This window comes from Macaca mulatta, chromosome 12 (assembly GCF_049350105.2).
Source record: "Macaca mulatta isolate MMU2019108-1 chromosome 12, T2T-MMU8v2.0, whole genome shotgun sequence".
NCBI classification, from domain to species: domain Eukaryota; kingdom Metazoa; phylum Chordata; class Mammalia; order Primates; family Cercopithecidae; genus Macaca; species Macaca mulatta.
The window spans coordinates 59,107,236-59,134,085 of record NC_133417.1 but is presented as its reverse complement, the minus strand read 5'-3'; the positions used below and the strand labels follow the sequence as shown (position 1 = coordinate 59,134,085).

Sequence of the window (26,850 nt, the reverse complement as noted above, 5' to 3'; positions counted from 1 at the left end):
ACAACTGTTTCATTCCAACTGATTTATGAGTGTAGAAAAATGTTTTCCACCCTAGATTATTAGATGTCAGTAATTAACTCCAAGGATGTTGTGGAAGCATACACAAAATACAAAAAAGTATTTTGTGTGTGTGTTTTTTCTTTTCTTTTTTAAAATTTAATATATTTTTTTTTGAGCAGGGGAGCCTTAGAAATACATCTCAACTAGCACTTAGTATAATTATACTTTTATGCATATTGCATTTCTGGGTTTAAATGACTTTCTATGTACATTCTCTCTTGTGATTAACCATGATCAAAGCCGAATTATTAAAGGTAAGATTGTTTTTAGGTGATTCCCAGGAATGTTATGACTTGCCCTGAGTTGCACAGCTTATAACAATCACCACAACAGCTGCCATTTATGACACACTTTATGTGTTGAGTGGAGTACTCAGCACTATATACATAGTCTCATTTAATCTTTCCCTAAAAATATGAGGAAAGTGCTGTAATCTCTCCTGTTTTAGAGATGGACACACTAAAGCTTAGAAGATGTGCTATCTTACCTAAGCTTACACAGATGGTAAGTGCCAGAGCTGGGTGTTGAATGCAGGCTATCTGAATCCTAGTCCATACTTGTAACCATTCATGGCAGTGAGGCAGATTTCTGTTTCCTTTGCTGTCATCAAGCTCTTTTATTTATTTTTTCCCATGCTCTCAGTTGATTGGACAGTAGCAGTTTTCTTCATTTTAGAATGAGCAAAATGATCTGTACTCTTGGGAATGCTGCCCCCCATGATATTGCTTATAAAAGACAAGGACTTTTGGTGTCCTTGTTGGTTGATACCTATCCTGAAACAGGGTTATTAAATAAATATAGAGGATACTTTTTGATGGTAATTCATAGTTTCCTTGGTTCATTTTCTCACTATTTTATTTCAGTATCAATTTCTCAGTTCCTGTCTAAAATTTCAACCCCTATGTATCCTCTAAAATCTAACATTTCATATAATCTTACCTTCCTTACATATTTTTCTTTAACACTTATAATTGATATTTTAATAAATTTTACTTATTTTGTTTATTGTCTGTCTCTTTCTCTAAAATATAAGTTCCATAAGAGCACAAAGTTTTGTCTGTTCTGTTCATTACTGTATCCCCAGCACATACATAACACTGTCTAAACATAATTAATTAACACTTATGTTTAGACAGTGCTGTTAGAATTTGTTATTGCAGTGATTGTTGTGTAATGCAGTAAGGAGAAATATTTGAAACAGCTTTCAGAAGCATTAAGATCTACCTACTGTTCTCTGGTAGATATACCTGATATTCTCACTGCTATTGAATGTGTATCATCTTCCATTAGAGGCTATAGCCTATAAGAGGAAGATAAGATTATAGATGAGAGAACCATCTCAGAATTGTGGAGGAAGCTTGTATTTGCATGTTAGCTTCTTTCTTTCTCTTAATAATACCATCAGCTGTTAAGTTTGTTATGTTATGGAGAGATGAACCTTAATGAGGAGGTAAGAGTATGGTATTTAACAGCACAGTCCTTGGTGTCAGAATGCTGTGGGTCAACCCTTAGCTATTCCGCTTACTACCTAGTATAAATACTAATAGTCACTATTATTATATGCCAAGGGTCTTTCTCCTAAGGTTCCAAGAGATTTTTAAACCCTTTGAAACTGTATTTAAATCTGTCGTCTTTAAAAGGTTGGAAACATCTTTCTTAGGAAATCTACAGCTCTCATAAAATTTTCAAATGTCTTTAAGTACAATGATCAAGTGATATGTTACAAATAAATCTTTGCAATGTATTCCTTTGGTTTGGCTTAAAATCCCTTGGGGTCAGTCAGAATCTTAATATTTTGCAAGCCCTAAATATTTCTATCTTTTTTACTTAGACTAGAACCTATGTAGACCACAGCTTCAAAACCACAATAACTTCACTATTATTGTAATCACCTTTTTACAGTTGAGTTTACGTTCACCTATACTCACATGACAGAGACAAAAAAAAAACTCACACAAAAATTTATAAAGGAAATTATCACATTTTCTTGACAATAACACCTATGCATCTCTGTCACAGGAATGTAGTTCTTTGAGAGCAAAGAAGCATCATGCTTTATTCATCTTTGTAGCCTCAGCCCCTGGAAACGTATAGCTTGCTCAATGTATATTTGTTGTGTAATGATTGAGCTGGATATTAGATTCAAACACTCTGATTATAAACGCTCAACATATCCTCATTTCATCAAGTCATGAAATTAGTCTAAAGAGAGATGAGGGGTCTCAATCTTTGGCTAATGCACTATTCTAGCATTTTTCCTTATTCAATGTCTTCCTCAGCTACAGCACAAACTATTAAGCAAACATATTCATGTCACAGAGAAGAAAGTAAAACATAAATTAAGAGTCTAATAAAAAGCAAAATACATATTTTGCTTCTATTAAAGTCATATGGAAACTAAAGATAATACATTTTAAAACACTTGATATTGTTTTAAAAGTCATTGATACATATTTTATTTCTTAATAATCCCAAAAATCAATTACAGAAAACCTCCTGTGTCATTTTTGAGGGATTTGATTATTCTTATGGCCCCTAGCTGCATCCCTTCTGTACGCCTAGTATCTGCCTCACCTATCATATCCTCAAGTCTTCCTTTTTATACATTTATACCTCTGTTACATTTCCTGATCGGGTCCTCCTCATTTATCATATTATTCCACTAAATTCTTTCTGAATTCTACTCTCAATCAGTTAGATAAAGAGCCTCCCTCCAATCTGGGACATATGTGATAAAAGTAAAAGGAGTCCATTGGCAGAAAATCAAGCTTAACAGGTAGGGAGGAAAGAGGTGAATTCGAATTTTAGGAAGAAGACAAGAGAAAAAAGTAGCAAGAGGATCCTACATAGTAGCAATATTTCTGTGTTGATTTTATTTCTTACATAACCCAGCATAGCACCCAAAGAATATCGGTTAATGAATGAGTAAATTCTCTCATTATTACATCTAAGAATAGAAGCAAAATGTTTTTAAACTTTTGAACATACTGATTTTCTTTTCTTTTCTTTTTCTGTCACCTCTTACTTCTTTCACTGTGAGAACTATACCAGGTAATAATTTTGGGTTCTCAAATGTCCTCAAAATTTCCGCAAAGATTTACTGTCCATGGACCTAAAGGCAAGAAGATATTCCTGAATGTGGTGCTGAGTTTGGTTTGGCAAGTTTCATGAGAATATAAGCATATAGGCAAATGCAAAAATAATAAAATTCCATTAACTAAGGTTTGTTTCAGACATCTGGCTAAAAGGAAAGTTTACAGGCAAAATAGTAGTATAACTCGGCCATCTTACTGATTTTAAAATAATTTATCCAAGATCCACTGAATTCTACAGTACAGAAATTCAAGGTAACTCATTCTCAAATTTTAACATTTTCTTACACAACATCACACATATTTATATTATGATAATGAAAAACAAACTTTACTTTTGAAATGAGAAATTAAAAGGCATAATTTTTAAACTTCATAGATAAATATATCTAAACTCTTATAATTTTATTGTACAAATATTTTGGGCAAAATGATGGAATGTTTCGTATATTTTACACTGAAGCTGGGTGTGGTGGCTCACGCCTGTAATCCCAACACTTTGAGAGCCAGAGGGGGGTGGATTGCTTGAGCCCAGGAATTTGAGACCACGCTGGGCAACATGGCAAAACCCTGTCTCTACAAAAAGTAGAAAAAAAAAAAAGAAAGAAAGAAAGAAAGAAAAACTAGCCAGGAGTAGTGTTGTGCACCTGTAGTCCCAGCCAGGGTGGCTGAGGTAGGGGGATCACCTGAGCCCTGGAGGTCTAGGCTGCAGTGAGTCCTGATTGCACCACTGTACCACTCCTGCCTGGGTGATGGAGACTCTGTCTCATAAAACAAAAACAACAACAACAACAAAAAACACACACAAATAGTTTACACTGAATTTTAGGTAGAAAAAAAAGCAGTGATTTGAAAAAACAAAACCACTATGTTAGTGCTTATCAATTTCTTAGCATGAAAGCAAACTTATGTCTTCATTTTTTATTTTTTGAATATAAAAAATTATTTAAAAATTATTTAAATTATTATTAAACATTTCCTAATAACACATTTATAAGGACTTACTCCTCAATTTTTATTTACTTGGAAGGCCATTTATTAAATGAATTTGCTTTATTCAAACTGATTTATCCAACAATAATGTTAGTGAAAATGGTCATACTACTTGCAGAACTATTCAAATTCCTTTGACCACAGTTCATTCTTAAAGTTTTCTGAAAACAATCTCAGGCAGTAGTTGCAAATTCAGATTACATAAATACTTCCAAGTTTCAGTTCAAAAACACAAAGTGATTTTATAGAGTAACACTTTATTAAAAAATAAAACCCTTCTTTATTTCAGCAATTGAAAGTCCTAATGTATTTTTGCTGTGAATAAAAACATTATTTTTGAAAACAAAAATTACCTATAATTTTCCATTTAACAGTAAATATTGCATGCAATAGGACTCTGTCAAATCTTCTAAATATGTATTAAGATGACCAATTGATCAGTAATTTGTATCACTTAGCAAAAATGATTTGACAGTAAATTACTGGGTCTGGTATGTGCATCCTACAGCATAGTATGTTCAGCGTCAAAAAATAAAATAAAATGCAATTACCCTAAAAGACATTTCAAGATTCTCTCCACCCCAGATATCCATTCCTGCATCGTAAGTTCCTATCTCTTCAAAGTAGTTTCTGTCAATAGAAAATAGGCCACCAGCCATAGTAGGGGTCCTAGTTGAAAAAAAAACAAAAAGAAAAGAATATCTTTTGAAAACAATGTGCGGAGTTTAATGAGACTGTAGCACATATTTTTGAGACATTCTAAATATTAAAAAATCTCAAACTAGAAACATAAAGTCAAGGTGTAAGAAGTTTTAAAATTAATAAATAGCATTTTTTTCACATTTTCTGTAAAATTCAAATTAGTTTTTGTTTTTCTTACAGGTGATCAAATAGATACATGAAAGTGACACTGGCCATGGAAGACTGGGACTTCTATATTCCCTCTGAAAATCATAGTGAAGAGAAGTTTCTGCCCTTGGCACTGTCCTTGAAGTGGTTAGCTGGTTATGAAACTACCAGTTGTGAACTTAGGTCACACAATATATGTAAACTCTAGAAACCTGTGGACATGGTTTTACCATGAAGAGATCCATAGCCTATTTAAAAATGAAAAAAAATAAATTCTATAAAATGTTTATAGAAAATAAGTATCTAGTGATGGTTACAAAAGTATTTTTTAACATAAGGGCTTTACAGCTAATTGTTTATTCTTCTCTTTACTAATTAAAATGATAGAATTAATCATGTAATTGTATGGATAAACATAAATCCCATAGGATTTATGGAATTTCTGTTATTCAGAGGTTTGAAAGGACACTTTGAAGGGATTCTACTAAAACTTTTTCCTAGGAATAAATGCCTTTTGGTTTCACGTTCTTAATTCTTCTGTAAGAGCTCAGAAGTCAGATGTGAATTTTTTAAAGGATTAGTTAATTGTTAATTTAAAAGATGAATTAAAGACAATGGTTAATGAGTGAGCTACACAAATCTTTCTATATATAAGCAGTGTATATTAAAAGTTAAAAAGAAGATTGTAGTTGTTCACAAAATAGATCCATACTGGCAATGATGACTTTTGAATGTTAGTTGTAATATAGTGGTTTGCAATCTTCAAAGCACAATAGCAGGACCTGAGGCACCTCTAAAAAAAAGATGGATATGCTTAAGTACCACCCTCCACAGATTTAGATTTAATTGGCTGGGGGTGGGGGCCTGATGGTGGTATTAATGTAAAGTTTCTATGTAATTCTAATGCACTGCCAAGGGTGAGAAACTGCTATAGAAACTGAGATTTGGAATGCTCATCTAAGTAGTCTGTGAGGCTGTTAAAAACCAAATATTTTGCTTTTGTCAAAATTATATTCTCCTCTGCCAAAGGTTATGCTCATGTTTTAATTAAACAGAATTGTTCACTGAAAAACCACCAAATAATATTGTACTTGGACATCTACCATATTGCAGAGTTCTCTATTTCTCCCAGTGCTCTCACTGTTTCATGCTCAGGTAATTAACTGTCCATCAGTTGGAGTAGCAGAGGCTTGCTTAGTCTCAGAGCTATTTTATTACTTTTCATCTTGCTGGGTTCCTATCATGAACAGTATCATTGACCTTCTGAGTTATAATGAGAAACACTAACAAAGCTAAGCAGATGGTAATTAGGAAGTAGCCATGACTCTCACCTGATGGGGGTTTTGGAACACTATGGCAATAAATATATAAGATATTACAGTGCTGGAGAGTCTATTTGATAAAATTAGGAACCAAAATTGCTGCAATTATCCTATCATAATGCAACCAAATGCTTAATATTGTTAAGTGATGCATTTTTAATGATCAGTTCAGAGTGCCTATCTACTTATCTACTTACTGATAAAGTACTGGCACATTTTAATTTAAATAACACATATTGAATTTCATCTTACAGTTGGTCATCATCCTTATATATGATAAATGTGTAAGTGGCTAAAAATAAACTATGCTTAATAGTTTATTTTTATACTATTGAAAATGACTCAAATAATTTTTACTTATGCTTGGAAATAATAAAAATAATAAGATAAAATTACAATTCTTCAAGAAACTCCTGTATTTTCTGAAGACAGATACTCCTGGACAGATTTTTGGGTTTGCAATATCAGTTAGCTCTCTCAGATAGGAGATTGTGCCTTACGATGTTTAATACCTATAGCCATAGCCAATGTTATGCAACACGTTCTGTTCTAAGTTAACTGTCCTGTAATATGCTTAATAAAATATTTACATATGCCTATGTAAACTTTAAGTGTTCAGAGCATCTAGAAAATGAAAAATCTTGATTATGGTTAAATTAGCTGAAATTATTTGCTTTTCAAGGTTGTGTCTATACAACCAAACAACCAATTTAATCAATTGAACAAGAGGGGAATAGTCAGCTCAATGACTGTGAACACTACCTACCACACATAGTAAGTAGGAAAGATGAACTGAGTTAACAGAAGTAAAGCACTTAACACAGTTCCTAACACATAATCAACAGGGTGGCTAATTCATCTTTGTTGTTGTTATTGATGTTAATCATTTAAGCAAAATCCTTGCTGTCCTTCACTTGACTTGGGCTCCTCTCTCTATATACACCCTCACTTTAGGTTTCAAAACCATTTGGAACTACCTCATATCCAAGATGTTGACTGAAATCTGCCTCAGAGCATCATTTCTTACTCTTTAACTCCTCCTGTTTTCGTAAGAAGTCATTTTATCCTTCATCAGTGATTATGGTTCCTTAGTTAATCCCTAGTCTCACATTAATAACAACTTTCAGGAATTTCTTCTTCCCTTCTCCCAACCGATTTCCAAGGCTCTGCCATGTCAGCAAAACACTAGCTTAGGAATCTTGGTTCTCTGTGCTTGCTTTTCTGCAATTTCCAATTATCTCTCTTTTTTTTTTCTTTAATTTTGGTGCTTGGGTGAATTTACCTTTCACTTCATTTACTTCTGCTATTAAGACACTGGAAAAGTAATAAGATGTGGTTAACTGGTTATAGGACAAGTCCACATTATTGATTCTCTGCTTAATTCACAAACTGCTAACAATCCTGCTATCTATGTTTATTTGTTTACCTGTCTTATTTTTAACTGAGTTTTTTTTTTTTTTTTTTTTTATGAGACAGGGTCTCACTCTGACACCCAGGCTAGAGTGAGTGGTGCAGCCTCGACTTCCCAGGCTCAGGTGATTCTCCAACCTCAGCCTCCAGAGTAGCTGGGACTACAGGCATGCACCATCACACTGAGCTATCTTTTTGTATTTTTTGTAGAGACCGGGTTTTGCCATGTTGCTCAGGCTGTTCTTGAACTCTTGGGCTCAAATGACCTGCCCACCTTGGCCTCTCAAAGTGCTGGGATTACAGGTGTTAGTCACCACACTTGGCCTGAGTCTTTTCCAAAAGTTTTGGACTCTTCTCAACAACCTGGGGATGAAGGAAATGCAGGAAATCTAAACTCTTTCAATCATGAAATCTAAACTCCTTCAATCTCTAGCTCAATGTGTTTAAAAATGTGTCTTCCTCATGGCCTCCTGTTTCCTCTTGTCTCATGGAAAAGAATACCTCCTTTCCTCTCCTTGTCGGCTAGCATTCATGCTTGTGGACTCAACAGACTCTCTCCTGACTACTCTTTCAGGCCCTTGCTCATTGACTATTAACATTTATGTTTTATGCCTTTGATTTCTAGATTGGTCCCTTGAGCTTACAAGCCTGCTGAATTAAGTTCTATCCTAAACCAAAAAACATTTTCATTCCACCTTACTACTCTTTTAAACTAGGGACATATATTTTCTATTCCCTTCACCGGTAACCTTCTTGAAAGGATAATTTCTACATACTCCCTTAACAACTTTTGACCTTCTAACTAGAAGCTAGATCTTGCGCCCACCTCTACAATAACTTCTTTCTGAAAAGTCCCCATTGATTCTGAACTCCAATAACCTGTCTTTAACTTTTTCCTCTGAAAGTATATAGTACAATTCATCAGCCTTCCTGCTTGAAATTATTTTCATTTCTAGTTCCCATTGCATTGTTCTGTAGAGGTTTCCCTTCTACTATTTTGACTGTTAATTTTGTGATTCTTATTGATACCCCCTTCCTCTCCTTTTTCCTTCCTATCAGACTTTGGACAAGCTCTTAATTTCATATCTATCAGGTGGGTCCAATATACCATCATAATATTATTTTGTGGATATATGCATTTAATAATTTCTTCTCTCATCTGAAATGTAGTCCTCCCAAGGGTCTCTCAGAGGCACTTTTCTCTTTCTGTGCTCTTTGTCTGGGTAAGATCAGATCATCCATCACATACCTTTCACTGTCACCTCTGTGGTTCACTCTTAATCTGTGTTTTCATACTTGTTTCCTCTGCATAAGTTGTGCTTTTGCAGTTACTCACTAGATGATTCCTTCAAAAAACTCCATTGACTCTGTTCAGTGTATATATCATAGACCTGAAAATTTGCTACTCATCTGCTTCTCTTTTAATGTCTTATATTTCTTTCCAGTCTCTTAGTATAAAATGAAAAATCACATTTTTTGCGCCTAATTCAATTATTTCCAAAAGACTTCTTTTTCTTCTGAAGTATTTTTGACTCATCTCTGTTATCATAGTGACTACTTTTATCTTCTATGTTTGCTAATAATGGGGTCCTCTTAGATGCTAAGATGCTTAGATGCTGAGAGGATATGGATGCCTCTAGATTCTTCTGCTTCTGAAATTTGTCCTAAAAATCATAGCCAGAATAATTTCTCTAAATCAATGCTCCTCTAAAAATGTTAACCAGATGTTCAAAAATCTATGTTAAGGAAATAAATTCCAGCTTCTTATCCTGGCATCATTAATCTAGCACTACCCAGTGAGCTCCTCCCAACCCCTTTTAACTATTTGCCTGCATGTAAACTGTTTAGCTGTTACTGGTAAATGCTTTACGTTTTTGTACCTCAGTATATTTGTTCACATCCATTGGTTACCTGGATTTTTCTTTGAAAACTCCCCTTGTACGTTCAAACTTGGTTATTCTTAGGCTAATACAAATGCTATACACTCTAGGCATCCTGCCTTCAACAACACTGCCCCTGCCCCCTGCTGCCTCAATCAAGACATATTCTTCTCCTTCCACCTTCTTCTATAAGCCCTTATCACTGTCTATCTCAAGGAACCGGCCAATTCCTATTGTATATAGTATTATATTTATTTCTATGTACATTTCACCACTTCTATAAGCATATCCAATACATTGGTTTAATAGTATTAGACTATTTAATAGTATTAGACTATTTAATAGATTCCAGGCATGGTGGCTCACGCCTGGAATCCCAGCACTTTGGGAGGCCAAGGCAGGTGGATTATGAGGTCAGGAGGTCAAGACCATCCTTGCTAACACGGTGAAACTCCATCTCTACTAAAAAATACCAAAAAAAAAAAAAAAAAATTAGCCGGGCCTGGTGGCTGATGACTGTAGTCCCGGCTACTCCGGAGGCTGAGGCAGGAGAATAGCTTGAACCCGGGAGGCAGAGATTGCAGTGAGCCGAGATTGTGCCACTGCACTCCAGCCTGGGTGACAGAGGGGGACTCTGTCTCAAAAAAAAAAAAAAAAATAATAATAATAATAAATAACATAATAATAATAGTATTAGACTATTGATGGATATTTACTGAATAAACAAACAAATGAGTAATGTATCCCTATAGCCACGGAACAATCTATTTGAAAGTTAAAATTATCTGCAATTTTATTTCTGAAATTCCAAAAATGTTCTTTGCTCGCACCTGCTAAATTGATGAGTAACAAAGATGACTTCACTAATTCCAAGATTTTCAAAGGCTCTATCATTTAATAGGAGTTTTAGGGGTTGAATTTGATAGTATTTTATTTATTTATGTATTTAGTTATACTTTGAGACTGGGTCTCACTATTATTGCCCAGAATAATCTTGAACTCTTGACCTCCAGCAATCTTCCTGTCTCAGATAGGATGACAGATACGTGCCACAGTGCCCAGTTTCTGATAGTATTTTAGAATTTAAGATATGAAGATTTGTAACTATGTAAAATAGTAAAGGTCTCAAAAAAGTATGCATTTGACATGGAAAAATGCTGGAGTTTTTCACCAGAAGTTGGCAAATCAATAGAAATTGTGACAGAATACATTTAATTATTTAGTAATGCTAAAATGTAATGTCTGTATTTTCACCAAGAAGACAATATATCCTGTATTTCATGCTAGGATAATCACCCCGGGAAGGAGACCCCAAGAGGCAGCCAAATTTAGTTGTTAGAAGTCTGGACTTCATAGCTAGATATATGTAACACTCTTGAAACAATACCAGCACAAAGCTTATAGTATACATTTTAGATACTATCTATAAAAACAGGGGAAACATCTTACCAAGATTATAAGTCGCTTCATTTTTATTGTTTTCTGGGTCCAAATAATTTTCAGATATGTAATATTTCAGAGCTCTAAAATCCCTACAGTTTTGGTCAAAAAATTTAGTTGCAATGTGTTTAAGTGACTTGTTCAAGGACCCCTAACTAATTGGTAGCATGGATAAAAAAGTCATCTTTCTTTTTCTTTCTTTCCTATCTGTCTGTCTGTCTATCTATCCATCTATCTATCTATCCATCTATCTATCTATCTATCTATCTATCTATCTATCTATCTATCAATCATCTTTCCATTTGTCCATATACCTTATACAGCAAAAGATTTGGGGTAACTAGAAAAACATTTTTCCTTGCTGGGCACGGTTGTTCACGCCTGTAATCCCAGCACTTTGAGAGGCCGAGGCGGGCGGATCACGAGGTCAGGAGATCAAGGCCATCCTGGCTTAACATGGTGAAACCCCATCTCTACTAAAAATACAAAAAATTAATCTGGCATAGTGGCGGGCGCCTGTAGTCCCAGCTACTCTGGAGGCTGAGGCAGGAGAATGGTGGGAACCCGGGAGGCGGAGTTTGCAGTGAGCCAAGGTCGCGCCACTGCACTCCATCCTGGGCGACAGAGCGAGACTCCGTCTCAAAACAACAACAACAACAACAATAATAATAACAACATAAAATAATACATTTTTCTTGATTTCAGGCTCCATGTTTATGTACCATGTTTTCCCGTGAATTTTTGGACCACCCTTCAGAAACAATTTCTCTTAAAGTTTTGAAACATCATTCCTTCTATTTTTTTCTTTTGATACATCAGGATTCTGTTTAATCTTACTTGCAAATAATCAAGGGCCTTGGAGAAAAACTCCTAAGAATGTTTGAGAGACTAAAGATGAGTTCTAGGCTATTATTTATATGTTCAAATAACACAATATCTACACTGTTAGTATTTAGATCTGTGTTAATTACATTTTCCATAGATTATAAAATTAATAAAGATAAGTAATAAAAATGAGGGTTTTTTTTTTTTTTTTTTTTTTTTTTTTTTTTTTTTTTTTTGAGACTGAGTCTGGCTCTGTCGCCCAGGCTGGAGTGCAGTGGCCGGATCTCAGCTCACTGCAAGCTCCGCCTCCCGGGTTTACGCCATTCTCCTGCCTCAGCCTCCCGAGTAGCTGGGACTACAGGCGCCCGCCACCTCGCCCGGCTAGTTTTTTGTATTTTTTAGTAGAGACGGGGTTTCACCGTGTTAGCCAGGATGGTCTCGATATCCTGACCTTGTGATCCGCCCGTCTCAGCCTCCCAAAGTGCTGGGATTACAGGCTTGAGCCACCGTGCCCGGCTGGTTTTTTTATGGGCATGAATAGCTGAAATCTTCACATACATCTATTTTTTTTTTAACTATAAAATCGAATGGCTTTATTGGGTTAACCATTTTGCAGGTTTAGGAACCCAAAGGAAATGAAATGCTAAGAGTTTCTCTCCTTTCTTGCATATTCTATGCAGTATAACCAAAATAGAAAGCAGAGGAAAGAGAAAGGAAGCAGAGGCACAAATGCTCTTCTATCAGAGTGATGAATAATTAAATGCTGAATGTAATTAAAGTTTTTACAACTAAAAATGGGAAGTTTGGTGGATACCACACACTATTACAATCATCTGAACCTATGTTTGGGTATGAAGATGTGGTTTTCTGTAGAGAAGAAACTATTACTTTAAGAGTTTATGCTGGCTTAGGCTCTGGACATGGAAGCTTACTAAAATCCTGCAGAAACAATTTGTGTTTCTGCAGGATTTTAGTGGAACACAAAATGGAACACAAATAATTTGTGTTATTTTTAAGGAATAAGAAAAATATAATGTTTTGCTTAGTATGGGCAAATGATTTGTTTTGCTGCCAAAGAACCCACTTACCAACAAGCATGGGAATCAAATACTTTAACCTGTGCCTGCTTTAATCTATATTTCCAATAAAGGAGTAGTTATTTTTTCCCCTAAGTCCTTTTTAATAATTCCTAGGACCTGATAAAACCCTAAGCTTCCACAAGGAGGTACAGTAATTGGTGCAAATTTTAATCTTTCATTTTACTTTCATTTCATGCTTACGAGGGATCAAAATAAACAATGGGGCCAGCTGGGATCAGATGTCGTAAAATATTTTGGTTAACGTGATAAAATTATTCAGTATATAAATGTAATATTTAACTTACCACTCTATTACCCTAGTTTTCTTATCCCAACATGTTGCTAAGAAAGTCTTGCAAATTATCCCCTAAGCTATTAGAAAGTAATACAATACAAAAGTACTCTTCTTTTTCATAGAATATAGATTCAAACATTTTTATTTGAGGAGAGAATTTTTTACTTCTCTCAATCAACATACATTAGATTTTAACAGGGGTAAGCAAGAGCATTACTAGTTGAGCATTCCAAAGTTAGTTCTTTCTTTCAGTCTTTGTTCTGCTCACAATGTTGACCTTTCCCTGTGCTGTTGTTTTCATATCTTTCATTTTATAGAAGTGTTTTAAAGGCTTTTGTGGTATCTATTTCTGTTTCTTTCCTCCAATTCAAACATATATTATGGTTGGATTGAGAAAAGTGTAATACAATCTGGTAAAAATTAAGAAGTAAATTGTTACTATTAAACATAAGAAACTTCGTCTTATATTTGTATAAGATTTTGAAGAGTAACATTTGTGTTTTTAATTTATTATACTTACTAGTGAAATTATAAATTGATTCAGTGATAATATTTTTGGGAAGGAATTAAATTGGCAGAAGGCATCAGGAATATTAAAATAAATTTCATGTTCAAATGCATAATTCTAAAGCAATCACTTTGTATGCAAAAACTAGGTGAAGAAGAAATAATTGATACAAAAATTAAAGTGCAAACAAAGTCTTGATGAACTTTAGTGAACAAAAAAAAATAGGGAAACATCTTAAGTAATTGAAACATTAGCAGCCATTAAAACCTATGTGGGGAAAAATTAATGGCATAGAAAAATATTGATGATATATTAACTTCTACATTGTAGAAAAATTGAATAGAAAAGCCTTCGAAGAAAATACAACCAAATTCAAAAAGAGGTGGCTCATTGGTGTTCTGCTTCTTTATCCTTTTAGGTACTTTATCCTTTTAGGTACTTGTCACATTTATTTTGCAATATCTATATGTTACATTATCAGATATGAATTTCTTAATTGGAGGAGCTTGAAATAAAACCAGATCCTCGAAGGCTAGCTTCGATGCTTCTTCTATGATCACACTAGAATGATAGAGGAGATAATATATGTGAACATTCCATGAGTTTTTCACAATTATAATCAGAGATACTAATGATGTTACTTGATTTATTTGATCTTCATAAACTCCTAATTCTAATTGAGTGAAAAATAAATGCATGAAATAAAGTGAATGCTAATAAAAAGGAATATAAGATTAGGTATACTAGGTCTGAAATAAAAACCAATAATATTTACATTTGATTTATTACTATATCAGAATTAAAAGAACATCTAAAACTCTTTTGTTTTACTTTAGAAGTATACTCAATATGGCACTTGAAGTAAAAATGAAGGCAGTCATATTAAAAATATTAATGATGATTAAATGTAAAAAAGTCCATAAGGTAAGATGTGAAGGGTAAAAAAAGTTAAATTCACTTGGAAATTACTAATAGGTTTTTAATTTTAAAAATCTATTTTAATCAGTGTGAAATTAAAGTGGAAATGAATATCTTTATAATTATTTGAGGTTCACTTACAGGGCATAATTAAGAGACTAAAGCAATCAATAAGACTTAAGCCAGGCTCATTTCTAGAGGTCCACACCACTTTAGTTGTAGACATAATTATTCCTGTACATCCACACTTGGACCATTTACACTAGACTCTTTCCCTCATCCAGCATACCTGTGGCCAGTGCCAGACAGTGAGGAACTTGACAGCATAGGTTGCCTTATCCATGTTTGTATGTGAGGAACTTAGCACAGTGCCTAACAGTTTGTATGCATGGAATACAAATAGAACAGTTTGTATGTTTGTTTTTGTATGGAATCAAACTTATTTCAATAGCCTAAACCAAATCACCTCCCATTTGCATGTGTTAGGAAAAAATGTATAACTCATCCCCAAATTAATTAAATGATCTAGAGTATTATTTGCATCATCAGGTAACTTTGCTACTAGTTGCCTATTCCATTAGGTAATGTATATGCATAGTTATACAGGGGTGATATGCTTGATGAGTTTCAAACTCAGCCATTTCCCAGGCAGTAGCCTCTAAGACCAGCGTCAAAACTTTAAAAGATTATAGCCAAATAAAGATAATTATATAAAGTGGATTTGTTGCAATAAATATATTTTCCCTCTTTCCTCAAGACACAGGTGCAGATAAATATTTCTTCAATTTCAAGAATGATAACAAATACCAAATGACCCTCAGCCTCAGAGTCAGGAACATAATTAGAAGAAGTTGTGGAGACTGGGATAAGTTTTCATGCCATTTCTACATGGGCAGTTTCTACTAAACTCCACCTGATGGTGCCAGGTTAAGAATCCTGGTCCATTGTAGTAAGACCTTCTGACTTATTAGTAGATGGAAATACAGATTTTTATTTAAAATATCTCATTTTTAAAGTGTTGGTAATTTTTGAAAATGTAAAACACTATGTATGTCAAATAAAACACTTCTATAGAGAATATTTGGCACAAAAGCTCCTAGTTTATGACCTCCAGTTTAAAAGGTACTATTTGTTGCACACATAATTGAAATATTCTTGAAAAGTCATATAATTTGATTATTAAATGTCAAGGAAAGTTTACTGATTAAAGAAAACGATATATTCACAATTATGTATATTATTCCATGGTTATAATATGAACATTAACAAGTATTTGACAAACTCCATTTATTATGACAATGAAAATACCAAAGCCCAGAAGTTGGCAATAGAAAAATAAGAATCACCATGTTAAGCTTTACTTTAGATGTAGTATAACTGATTTAGGTCACAAGTTCAACCTGGCTTTCAACATAAGCAGTTGCATGATTGTATTTCTAAATGATGACTAGCCAATTATGGTGACTACAAAGTTCTGTTATAACTGACATTTTAAATAAAGCATTCCACTAAGAAAACTAAAATTTCAGCTTCATTTTCATCACTTTAGCTATTCAGAATTCTGTTAATCAAGTAGGAAAAAAATTATCTTCAACATCTAGAATGATTTATCTGTTTGTATGACTGTGAGAAAAATGATCACAGCTTCAAGCAATAGATTACAAGTAGAAGGAACGTTCACATTACAGCTATGCTGATGAAAATTACCTGCAGGCTGTTACAACCGAGCCCACGAATTAATTAACCTTTTGCCACAAAAATCTAGAAACTTCAGCAAAGACTGAGGTTGCTCTGTTTCCCTCGCTTCAGCTTCCTCAGTGTGTTAGAAAATAAAATGATGTGCAGTTACTGAAGCAAACAAAATGTACTGAGATTTTACCAGTTCTCAAGCTACTGTAATACAACCACATAAATTATGGTTAAAATATAGCAAGTTAGATGATTCATCTTTTGTTTTAGTTAATGAAAGATGAGTAATAATGATTGATTTCTACATAGATCTTTATTTTATGAATGAAATCAGTAATTTCTTACTATGAATGTTGGCTACCTCTTACTTATCTTCTGTTTGACTCTGTGAGAACATAAATAAAGCATGTCTTTTGCCAATGTGTTTTTTTAAATGAGTATAAACATGCCTTCTTATAAACAGCATTTTCAAATGAATAAAAACATTATCTATATGTAAGTGTATTGGTCAAGCATTCTGATAGTTCTCACATGGGATCTAAAGTTTAAATATCAGCTAACACTAAATGAAAACAATTTGGGAAAACAGAATATCTAATAAATGATGGTAACATGAGCCACTATATTTTCCCAGTTTGTTAAAGGTTAAGTATCAATAAGACTTGGTGAATTTGAAGATTATATAAGACTTAAGACTATTAGGTTACATTTTAAGTATTGACATGATAACTTACATGACTTTATGCAAATGTTAGAAGTCACATTTTATTTTTCTCTTTGATATAATAGATCTCCTTTAGAAGTTAACATCTCTAATATTTAATTGTTCAGTAACAAATAACTTTAGCCACTCTCCTCCATTAGCCAATTTTTAGAGTTTAATTTCAATTAATTCATTATATAATTAAGTAGGTGACAATAGATAACTCATCCCTTCAGTAGGTTACCAGACATTCTTGTTCAGATCATGGATTTTATATACAGTAAGTCTTCACTTAATGCTATTGTGACTTTAAGTGAAATGACAAATAAAAGGTCCTCAAGTAACATCCTTTAGTTCAATGTCCCTCCATTATAAAATTGATGACAGTGTTTTTTGTTATTTTGTTTAAAGTAGCAGTTTCCAAGAGCCCATTTACAATGCTAAGTGAGGACTTAAAGTGTATGGTTTTAGAATGTTAGGGTATTTTTCTCATGTTCCAAAGGAAGGATGATTTGCCAAATTCATCTTTAAAGAATTAAACTAGTGAATACTTCCCCAAGTATTTTTCAGGAAATCAATTTTTAGTTTCAGGTAAGAGGTTCACAATGTGTTTAAGTATGAAGATGATACTTTTGTGTTAATAAAGTGGGTAATGCTTATACAGACAATTCAAGATGTATATGATATTTTTTTATTACAAGTAAGCTCATATTTCACTAATCAATATTTCAACTTAAGTAGTATTTGAAGTAATTTGGGGCAATAAACCCTTTGAAATTTTGAATACATTAAAATTTTCCAAATGGACCTATGGAATCTATAAGGAAGATAGCCGTTTAAACGTGATATATTTAGAATATTTAGCAAAACATTTTTGGCTATTTCAGTTTTGAGAACATTTCTATTATAAGCCATACACTTTAAGGTAAGACATACATTTACTTGAAGTGTCAAGGCTAGCACATTTCTGTCACACAGAAAATTCACAGTAAATATATTTTGAATATAAGAATACATAAACCTTCAAAAGATATTTAGCATTTTTGCCAATACTTAAGTTTGCTTATACTAATTTAAATTAGATTTAATATTGTCATTGATCCTTATATGATTATGTAAAGGGTCATAATGTATATGTATATTGAATAATAAGGATACGATTAAATAATTCAACATTAGAACAGAAATTTATAATATTCCTTAATTTTTATGGGAATATACATAATCTTCAAGAGAGATGATATACATACCTGACAGGTAATGTTCTGTCTCCTTTCCTCCTGTCCATTTCTCTTTGGGGAACAGGATACCAGCGGAAATTCAGTTTCCAGTTAAAACCCCCATAAGTCATGTCTGACCCAGCCATATATTCAAAAGTATCATCACTAATCACATCAATGATAGGGCAGACAACCGTTTTCCTGCAGAAAAATTAAAACCAATTTATAGACACATGATAATTAAAATGTTACATTATCTTCTCCAAACTCATTACAGTTGATATGATGAAATGTAATTATTTTGTTACTTTAATATGCCTTAGCTTCATTTTATCCTATTAGTCCATGGAATTATTTCCTTTGAATATATATTCCTTACAGTTTACTTTATGCTATCATTTGAAATCTAATCAAATACACTAATTGACCTTCAAGTCTATTTCCAAATGCATTCTAAGTACTAACTTAGCAAGATGAGCAGGGTCTATTTTTCATCAAACCTCCACCCACAGCATGATTAGTAGAGCTGCTTTGAGATTAGGTATCATTTTAGCTATAACCCATTGAAAAGCAATAGCATTCAGGGAGGGAAGAAGGGATGATGGCAAATTAGATCTGGTAGTTTGCATTTCAAGTAGGGTACGTTAGTTTAGAGAGTTCTGAGGACATCTTCATGGAGAAAACACCTACTAGGAAAAACAAACAAAAATCAACAAACAGCAACAATAAAAATCATAATCTGTCAGTATAAGTAAATGTTTCCTATGAAAAATGATAGGGTCATGACAATTTCTGAGTAAAATGTCCTCAAATTGAGAGTTTACATTTATAATCTAGACGATAGCTTAAGATAGGGAAAGATACGCAACTTCAATCTCTGGTGTTTTATCCTTTTTTTTTTTTTTCTTTTTGAGACAGAAAAAAAACGTGAGCCACCGCACCTGGCCTATCCCATTTTTCTTAAAGTAAGAGCCAAAAGGTTGGTGTTCTTAATGGTAACTTTCTATGCTAGAAAATTTCATTTGGGAAAATCATTAGGTACACTTTTAATCCATGTTGTGCCTTCTCTAATTCTTGATCTAACCCCTGTTCATTTATTTTATTATGGGATCAAACTTCTGTGATTTCCACAAGTAAACATTCAGGCCTAATCAAATCGTACTGGTTGTAGCTAATTCTGAAGACCAGAGTTGGTTTTTCATATTTGGTAGAAGGTAAATATACAAATAGGCTTCTGAATCATCTCCAGATATGAAAAGCACACAAATGTCCATTATTTACTTGTTTTGTAACACCAGTTTCACCAATACTCATTTTCAATTAAGGTCTTATATTCCACAAAATTGACCAGAGCTTCAACTTATCTGCAATCAACAAGACTCCTGTACCCTTGGGAAAGCTTCTTGGTGACTCTGGACCCCAGAAAAATCAATATTTTTCTCACTTCCTTTATTAGATTTAATGATTTAACTTGTGAGGAGAAGAAATTAGGTCTAAAAACCTTGAACAGACTATCTATTTAGGGTAGTTTTCAAATTTATAATCAGGACAAGATAATAGGGTTCATCATATGCAAATACAGTGTAATTATGTTGTTAGATCAAACAAAAAATAGCCTATGCATGACCATATTGAAATATTAAAAGCGCATTGAGTTGAATATGAAACACGTGTGTAAAAATAAACAGCATAATATACCAAAATTTGCCAGGAAATTCATTTTTAAGTTCATTTTACTTTGCCAGTCTTATTGTCCTGTGGGTACTGCACAATACACAGAGTGGAAAAATGTTATTAGCCATGTACAACACTCTATGGACTAAAAGGTTCCTACCGTTTTCTTCAACTGTTGTGCTTCATTTTACTGACAGCTTCCATCCATCTTCCTGGCAAGTACCAAATCCTGCTGTTTAAGTGATGTGGCTGGACTAGCTCAGACTAAGTAGTTCCTATCTGGAGTGTCTAATTAAAAATGTCAATTCTAGAAGGACTTTTCTACTATAGATGAAATGACTATGCAAGTAAGGTGTTATGTAATGTTTTGTTATTGTATCAGATAGCATTCAATGTTAGTTATCTTCATTAGGTATTTAGAAATTATACTCTCTTATCACCAGTGTTTATAAATAATTGCAAAAAGAACGCTTGTACTTCATCAACAACAGAAGGAACTGCAGGTATGTATAAGGATTCTTAATTTCTATAAGTGCTATTTATTCAATTTTCCAGATTTCAAAATGTGTATGTATAAGGTGACAATATTGTTGAAATAATTAAACATATTCTTATAGCTGTGCTCTTACGTTTCCTTTTTTTAATTATAATTATTTTCAGTGCTGTGTGTGTGCATGTATGTGTGTGCATTTTTAAGACATTCCAGGTGAATTTGAACTAGACTGACTAAGGGTGCTCATGTAGTTTAGAGAACACTGGCAGAGAACTGGAAAGAGCTGAATTGTTCCCAGCACTTCCAATGACTGGAGCAAGTTAGATGTAGCTCCTTAGTTCCTCCCCATTATGAGTTATAGATAAGAATATCTACAGTACTTACCTCACAGGGTAGTTGTGAGAACACGAAAAGGTGCTTTGAAAATGTGCTTTATAACACAATTATACTATTTTAGATTATATTTAATTCCTTCACCTAAAAAGTAATTTAACATGTTTTTTATAACTTGAATTGTTTCACTATTTCTTAGTCAACTATCTATGTCCAGCATGAATACAGCAGTCTTATTTATCAAGCAAGTGGGAAAACCTGCTTTTAAGAAAAGCTATAAAATAAGCCTTCTAAAAATAGGAACTTGGAAGACAAATTCTGATGGACATCTGGAACTGTCCTAAGAGGTTCAGTCATAACCCAGGCAGACATAACACATAAATTCTTACCTGTCTTCCTTTATTCTTGCCAGCAAAGGCTCCAGCCATCCTAACGTGCATTCACAGTGTGCATCAAGAAAAGTTATGACCTGCCCTTTTGAAGCGGCTGCTCCTCGAAGACGGGCACGTATTAACCCAGAGCGTTCTTCCATCCTAATAATTTTTACTGGCACTTCTAAATTTTTCACGTAATTCTCTAATGTCAACTTGAGAAAATCTGTAACATGTAAAAGAATTTATAAGAAACATTTTTGAAACTGTTTTAAGAAACAGCAGAGATACTACCAAGATGGAAATTCAACACACAGAAATGGTGGCCAACTCCTATCAGTATTTTTTGCCTTAGATATAAAATAATAGAGATTTCATTAGTTAATTAATGTCATGTATCCATAAAATCACATGAATGCTCAATAATATAATCAATTGAGTTGGAAAAAAAGATATATTATTGAAAGTCATTTTGGCTGAATTTTTAGGTTAGTAAGAACCATATAGAATCATGAGAGAAAGTGAAAGAATTAGTTATTTGCTTCTAGAGTTGGCATTAATGAGGTTATTGATGAGAATTTGATAGGCTATGGCAGGGCTAGTAAAATTATAATGCAAATATAGATAATTGCCTAGTTATCTTTTTGGCCATAATAAAGCTTTCTAATACAAACAAACAAACAAACAAAACAAACAAACAAAAAAACAGCTTGTACCTCTTTCACTGGCATCATCTACCAAGATGACCTCAGAGAGTAGATAGTGTGGGGAACGATTTATCACACTGTAAACAGTTCTAAGGAGAGTGCTCCAAGCTTCATTATGAAACACAATGACTACACTTGTGTTTGGAAGTTCATCAGGGTAGACTTTTGTCTTACATCTGAAAAAGAGGAAAGAAGAGGGATCTTAATAAATGCATTTTTAATCCTGATTATTATAAAAAGAAATATCCATAATAACACAACTTCAAACTTGAAAGCCCCTTACTAAGGAAATGTTTTATGAATATCTAAAATCATTTCCCTTTTATAAGTGCTATGAGTAATCAGTTGGCATTCTGAAAATTAAATATGCATAATTACTAATATTTTTATTTTAACTCCTGCAGAGAACAAAGCAGCATGATTTCTACAAGTCTAAGAAAAACTTAAGAAATATAAAATAACATTCTGAAACTTTTGATAAAAGACCTGGTACAACAGGTACAAAGGAGTTCATTTAGTAAATATAATTTTATTCTTTGTTAATAAAAATGTATAACTCAAGAAGTCATAGGAACACAAACAGACACGGGCCCAAAGGATTTTGAAGTATGTAAAACAGATTTTTCTGTTCTAAATCTAGTCATGTATGCTTTTAATTCCGTTTGAGGATGCTATAAACAATATCTACTTCCAAGGAAAGATTTAGGTTTCCTTTAGATTCAGAATCTACTAAATGCATCTTGGCCTCTAAAATTTCCTTATGTTTTGGAGATCAGGAAAGGGAATGGACTACCAGCACTTCTCAAATTTTAATGTGCACAGTCATTGATATGGAAGTGCTGGGAAGGTAAGAGCTTGTTCCCTTTAAATGACATGGAAGCGGGGAAGGGAAGTGCTGGGTAGAGGAAGGCGTGGTCCCTGGCTAGGGCTCCACCCCGACAGACCCTGGGTGAGGATGGCATTTCCTGCCCAAATGTTGCATTTCCCAAGACCACCCTGGCCTGCCATCCTGTGCCTATAACCAGCCCCCAACGCCCTCCATTTCAGCATCACCTGGAGATTCATTCAAATGCAGATTCTAATTCACTGGGTCTTGGGTGAAGTTTCTGCATTTCTGAAAAGCTCTGAGATGATTTAGAGGCTGCTGGTCCCTGGTGCACACTGATTAGTAAGGGGCTACACCATAATTATTACTAGTTTTAGAACTTAATATTTTGAAAAATGTTTTTGACACCCCCAGACTCTAGAAGGCAGACACACAAGCTGCTGGACGTCCAGAGGAGCAGATCTGCCCAAGAAGACACAGACAGCTGGATGAAACAGACAGCTGGATGAAACATTCAGCTGGATGTGGAGAGGAGCACGTCAGCGGAGGAACGCACCGGCAGCTGGACATAGAGAGGGATGCACCGACAGGCATCGGCAAGTCAGCAGGCCATTGACCAGTGGGGGCAGGCAGAATTTGGCTGGGGCAGTCAGAGGAGACAGCACAGGACGCTGAGCTGCCTAACTCCAGGGGAAAACCTCATTCCATCCCCTTTCTGGCCTCCCCCATCTGCTGAGAGCTACCCTTCACTCAATAAAACCTTGCACTCATTCTCCAAGTGTGATCCGACTCTTCCGGTACACCAAGGCAAGAACCCCGGATACAGAAAGTCCTCTGTTCTTGTGACAAGGTAGAGGGTCTAATTGAGCTGGTTAACACGAGTTGCCTATAGACGGCAAAATTAAAAGAGCACACGGTAGCACGCTCCCACTGGGGTGGAGCTGTAAACATCCACCCCTAAACACTGCTGTGGGGTCGGAGCCCCACAACCTGCCCAGTCCGCCCATATGCTGCCCTAGAGATTTGAGCAGAGGGGCACTGAAGAAGCAAGCCACAGCCCCATCACACGCCCTGTGAGGGGGACAAGGCAACTTTTCCCATTTCAGCATCACCTGGAGATTCATTCAAATGCAGATTCTAATTCACTAGGTCTTGGGTGAAGTTTCTGCATTTCTGAAAAGCTCCGAGATGATTTAGAGGCTGCTGGTCCCTGGTGCACACTGATTAGTAAGGGGCTACACCATAATTATTACTAGTTTTAGAACTTAATATTTTGGAAAATGTTTTTGACTTTGCTTATAAATCCAGAGAAGTCCAGATTTTTCTTTTAAAGTAATCAGTCAAGGTACACTTGGATCAATGATATGTGTGGTGCTGTAGGTGGTGAGGCCAAATTTAACAGGCAGGTGTTTGTTGTTCCCATCACCTTGTCAACATTCAGGCATTTCTGTCATGTCATTTTAAATCAATGTGATTACAGATTATAAAAAAAAAAAATGTCAAAAGGTTTCTGGAGCAGTAACAGAAGTGTATTCACCTGAGGTTATTTTTCATGTAAAATATTCTGAAGAGCTAGATAATTAACACAATAATATAAACTGAATCAGATACCTCTTGCTACTTATGACTGGCTTAATGCATGACACAACACAGCATTGTTGAAATTAGTTTCCTTCACAAGGGAGTGAAAAAAAATACAATAAAATGTGGAAGATGAAGGCATATAATAAATACTTGATTGTGTGCCAGTTAAGATCTTCATTCTCTTTCAAAACCATCTAACAGATCACCTAGTCAATAAAGTCTTCTGTAATATAGCCAGCTAAAAATGTCCATTTACCTCAATTACAACATTTTCCAGCATACATTTACTTGAAAAAGATTTATTAAGCATCTAGAATATAAAAGATACTGTGCATATAGGAAAATAAACATGTAAGGCATGGGAAAAGTAGTTGGATTTATTGTCATCTCTTTCTCTTCTGGAGGCAAGATTCAAAAGGTTTCCACGAACTTCATCATTTGACTTGTATCTCCAAGTAGCTCATCACGAAATAAACTTAGAAAGTCATCTTGGTAAATGAGAGGGTTTTCTCTACCATTTTCTTCAAATTTCCATTCTTCTGCCTCATTAAAAAACCTAATCACTTTCAGTATGCAAAGTCAAGAGTAAGGTAAAGATCATCATCCTTCTCGAAGAAGTATAGCTGGAAAAACAGGCTGAAAGCAGTCTAACAGCCAACAGCCAGTGGCTTCACTCAAGGATTACAGTCAATAAAGTCTACTCAGCATCATTTTTTAAAAAAGATTTTTTCAATCAACATTTTTTGTATGTTACACTAAATGCCAACAATTAAATAAATGATTAAAAATGTCAAACTAAAAGCAGATATTTCGATCCAGCATCTTAAAGTATTTTTATCAAGCTTTACTTTGTGATTAAAAAAATTCACTCACAGGCCGGGTGCGGTAGGTCCCGCTTGTAATCCCAGCACTTTGGGAGGCCGAGACGGGCGGATCAAGAGGTCAGGAGATTGAGACCATCTTGGCTAACACGGTGAAACCTTGTCTCTACTAAAAATACAAAAAAAAAAAAAAATATTAGCCGGGCCCGGTGGCAGGCGCCTGTAGTCCCAGCTACTCGGGAGGCTGACGCAGGAGAATGGCGTGAACCCAGCAGAAGGAGTTTGCAGTGAGCCGAGATCACACCACTGTACTCCAGCCTGGGCAATACAGTGAGACTCCGTCTCAAAAAAAAAAAGAAAAAAAAAAATCCACTCACAAATGAATACAAAGTTAGTATTAGTATTCATTTTATGTGTCAAAGTTATAGTGAATTAGTTTGCTGTTAATGCAGCTATCATGTTTACTTATGGCAAACTTCCACTGTCATTATTTAATGTAGCATAAAAATAAAATAGGGCTAATATTTTAATTAATTCCTCCTCTTCTTCCTATGTAAACAGTCATTCATCAAAGGGTAAAAAGATTCAGTTATGAGGGATGAATAAGTTCTGGAGATCTAATGCACAGCATGGTGACTATAATTAATAATACTGTATTGTATACTGTAGTTGAAATATACTAAGAGAATTGTTCTTAAGAGTTCTCACCACATCAAAAAAAAAAATCATAAAGATGTGAGGTGATAGACATGTTAATTTGATCATTTCGCAATGTTTAGGTGTATCAAAACATCAAGTTGTATACTTTAAGTATACATAACTTTTAGTTGTCAAATATACCTCAATAAAGTTGAATAAAGTCATTCAGCAAAGACCCCTTCTGTGCTATTAATCTAAAGTGATACAAATTAGTTATTTTCTACATCAGTTTATCCAGTTATCCTAAATGCATAGATTTATGTAAGCAAGAGTTATGATCTTCATTACTTCTGAGGAATCTGTGGTGCAATGAACTGGTATCATTGTCTGTATTTTACCAAAGTTAATGTTCCATCTATGGGAAGATATACTATGATTTTATCTACTGTTAGGAAAGAAAAAAATGTGGTCAAATTATAGCACAATGCTCTCTTATCACTAGAATCTATTTCATACTTAAATAGAGCTTACAGAAAAAGTTTTTAAATGAATTTGGACATAGATTTCTACCAATATTGTCATGCTTGACTTATGAATCAGCCACATCATTTTCCTGTGGATTTGAAGTTTCTTCCATGTATTTAAACTTTCTCCGGCTTTAAATAGTATTGCTTATCATATGAGGGGCAACCATTTAGTATATAACTCAAGAAGTCTAAAACAGTATCAACCTCTTGTGGATATCTACCTTGGTACTATAAAGTCCTGCTTTTTAAAGTTTAAGGTGCAAATGAATTATGTGGGGATCTTGTTAAAATGCAGATTCTGATTCAGTAGATCTGGTATGAACTCAGGATTCTACATTTATAACACCATCCTTGGTGGTGCCAACACTCCTGGTCCTTGGTTGACATGATAAGAAAAAAGCCATATAAATCAGTCAGCTGTTGATCAGCAGGCAAATGTAGGATTGTAATGATGCCTCCAGTAACAAATCTTTGTTTAATCATATGAAATTTAATTCTTGATGTTCTTTTGTATCTTGTTCTTTTCAGACAATAACTTTTGGTTCTAATAGTGAACCATAATGTAATCTTTTTGAAAACATAGTGAATGACA

General features: G+C 34.3%; 1 protein-coding gene across 2 annotated transcripts in view; it reads right to left on the bottom strand.

Moving 5' to 3' along the window:
- Positions 1 to 26,850, bottom strand: part of GALNT13 (polypeptide N-acetylgalactosaminyltransferase 13) — a 592,354-nt gene that overhangs the window by 196,012 nt on the left and 369,492 nt on the right. For both annotated transcript variants that reach the window (XM_028830721.2, XM_077956554.1), the window contains exons 5-8: positions 21,871 to 22,037; positions 21,173 to 21,380; positions 18,314 to 18,484; positions 4,697 to 4,814 (exon numbers count right to left, since the gene is read on the bottom strand). In XM_028830721.2, the coding sequence (XP_028686554.1) occupies positions 4,697 to 4,814; positions 18,314 to 18,484; positions 21,173 to 21,380; positions 21,871 to 22,037 (664 nt within the window). The remainder of the gene's footprint in view (positions 1 to 4,696; positions 4,815 to 18,313; positions 18,485 to 21,172; positions 21,381 to 21,870; positions 22,038 to 26,850) is intronic.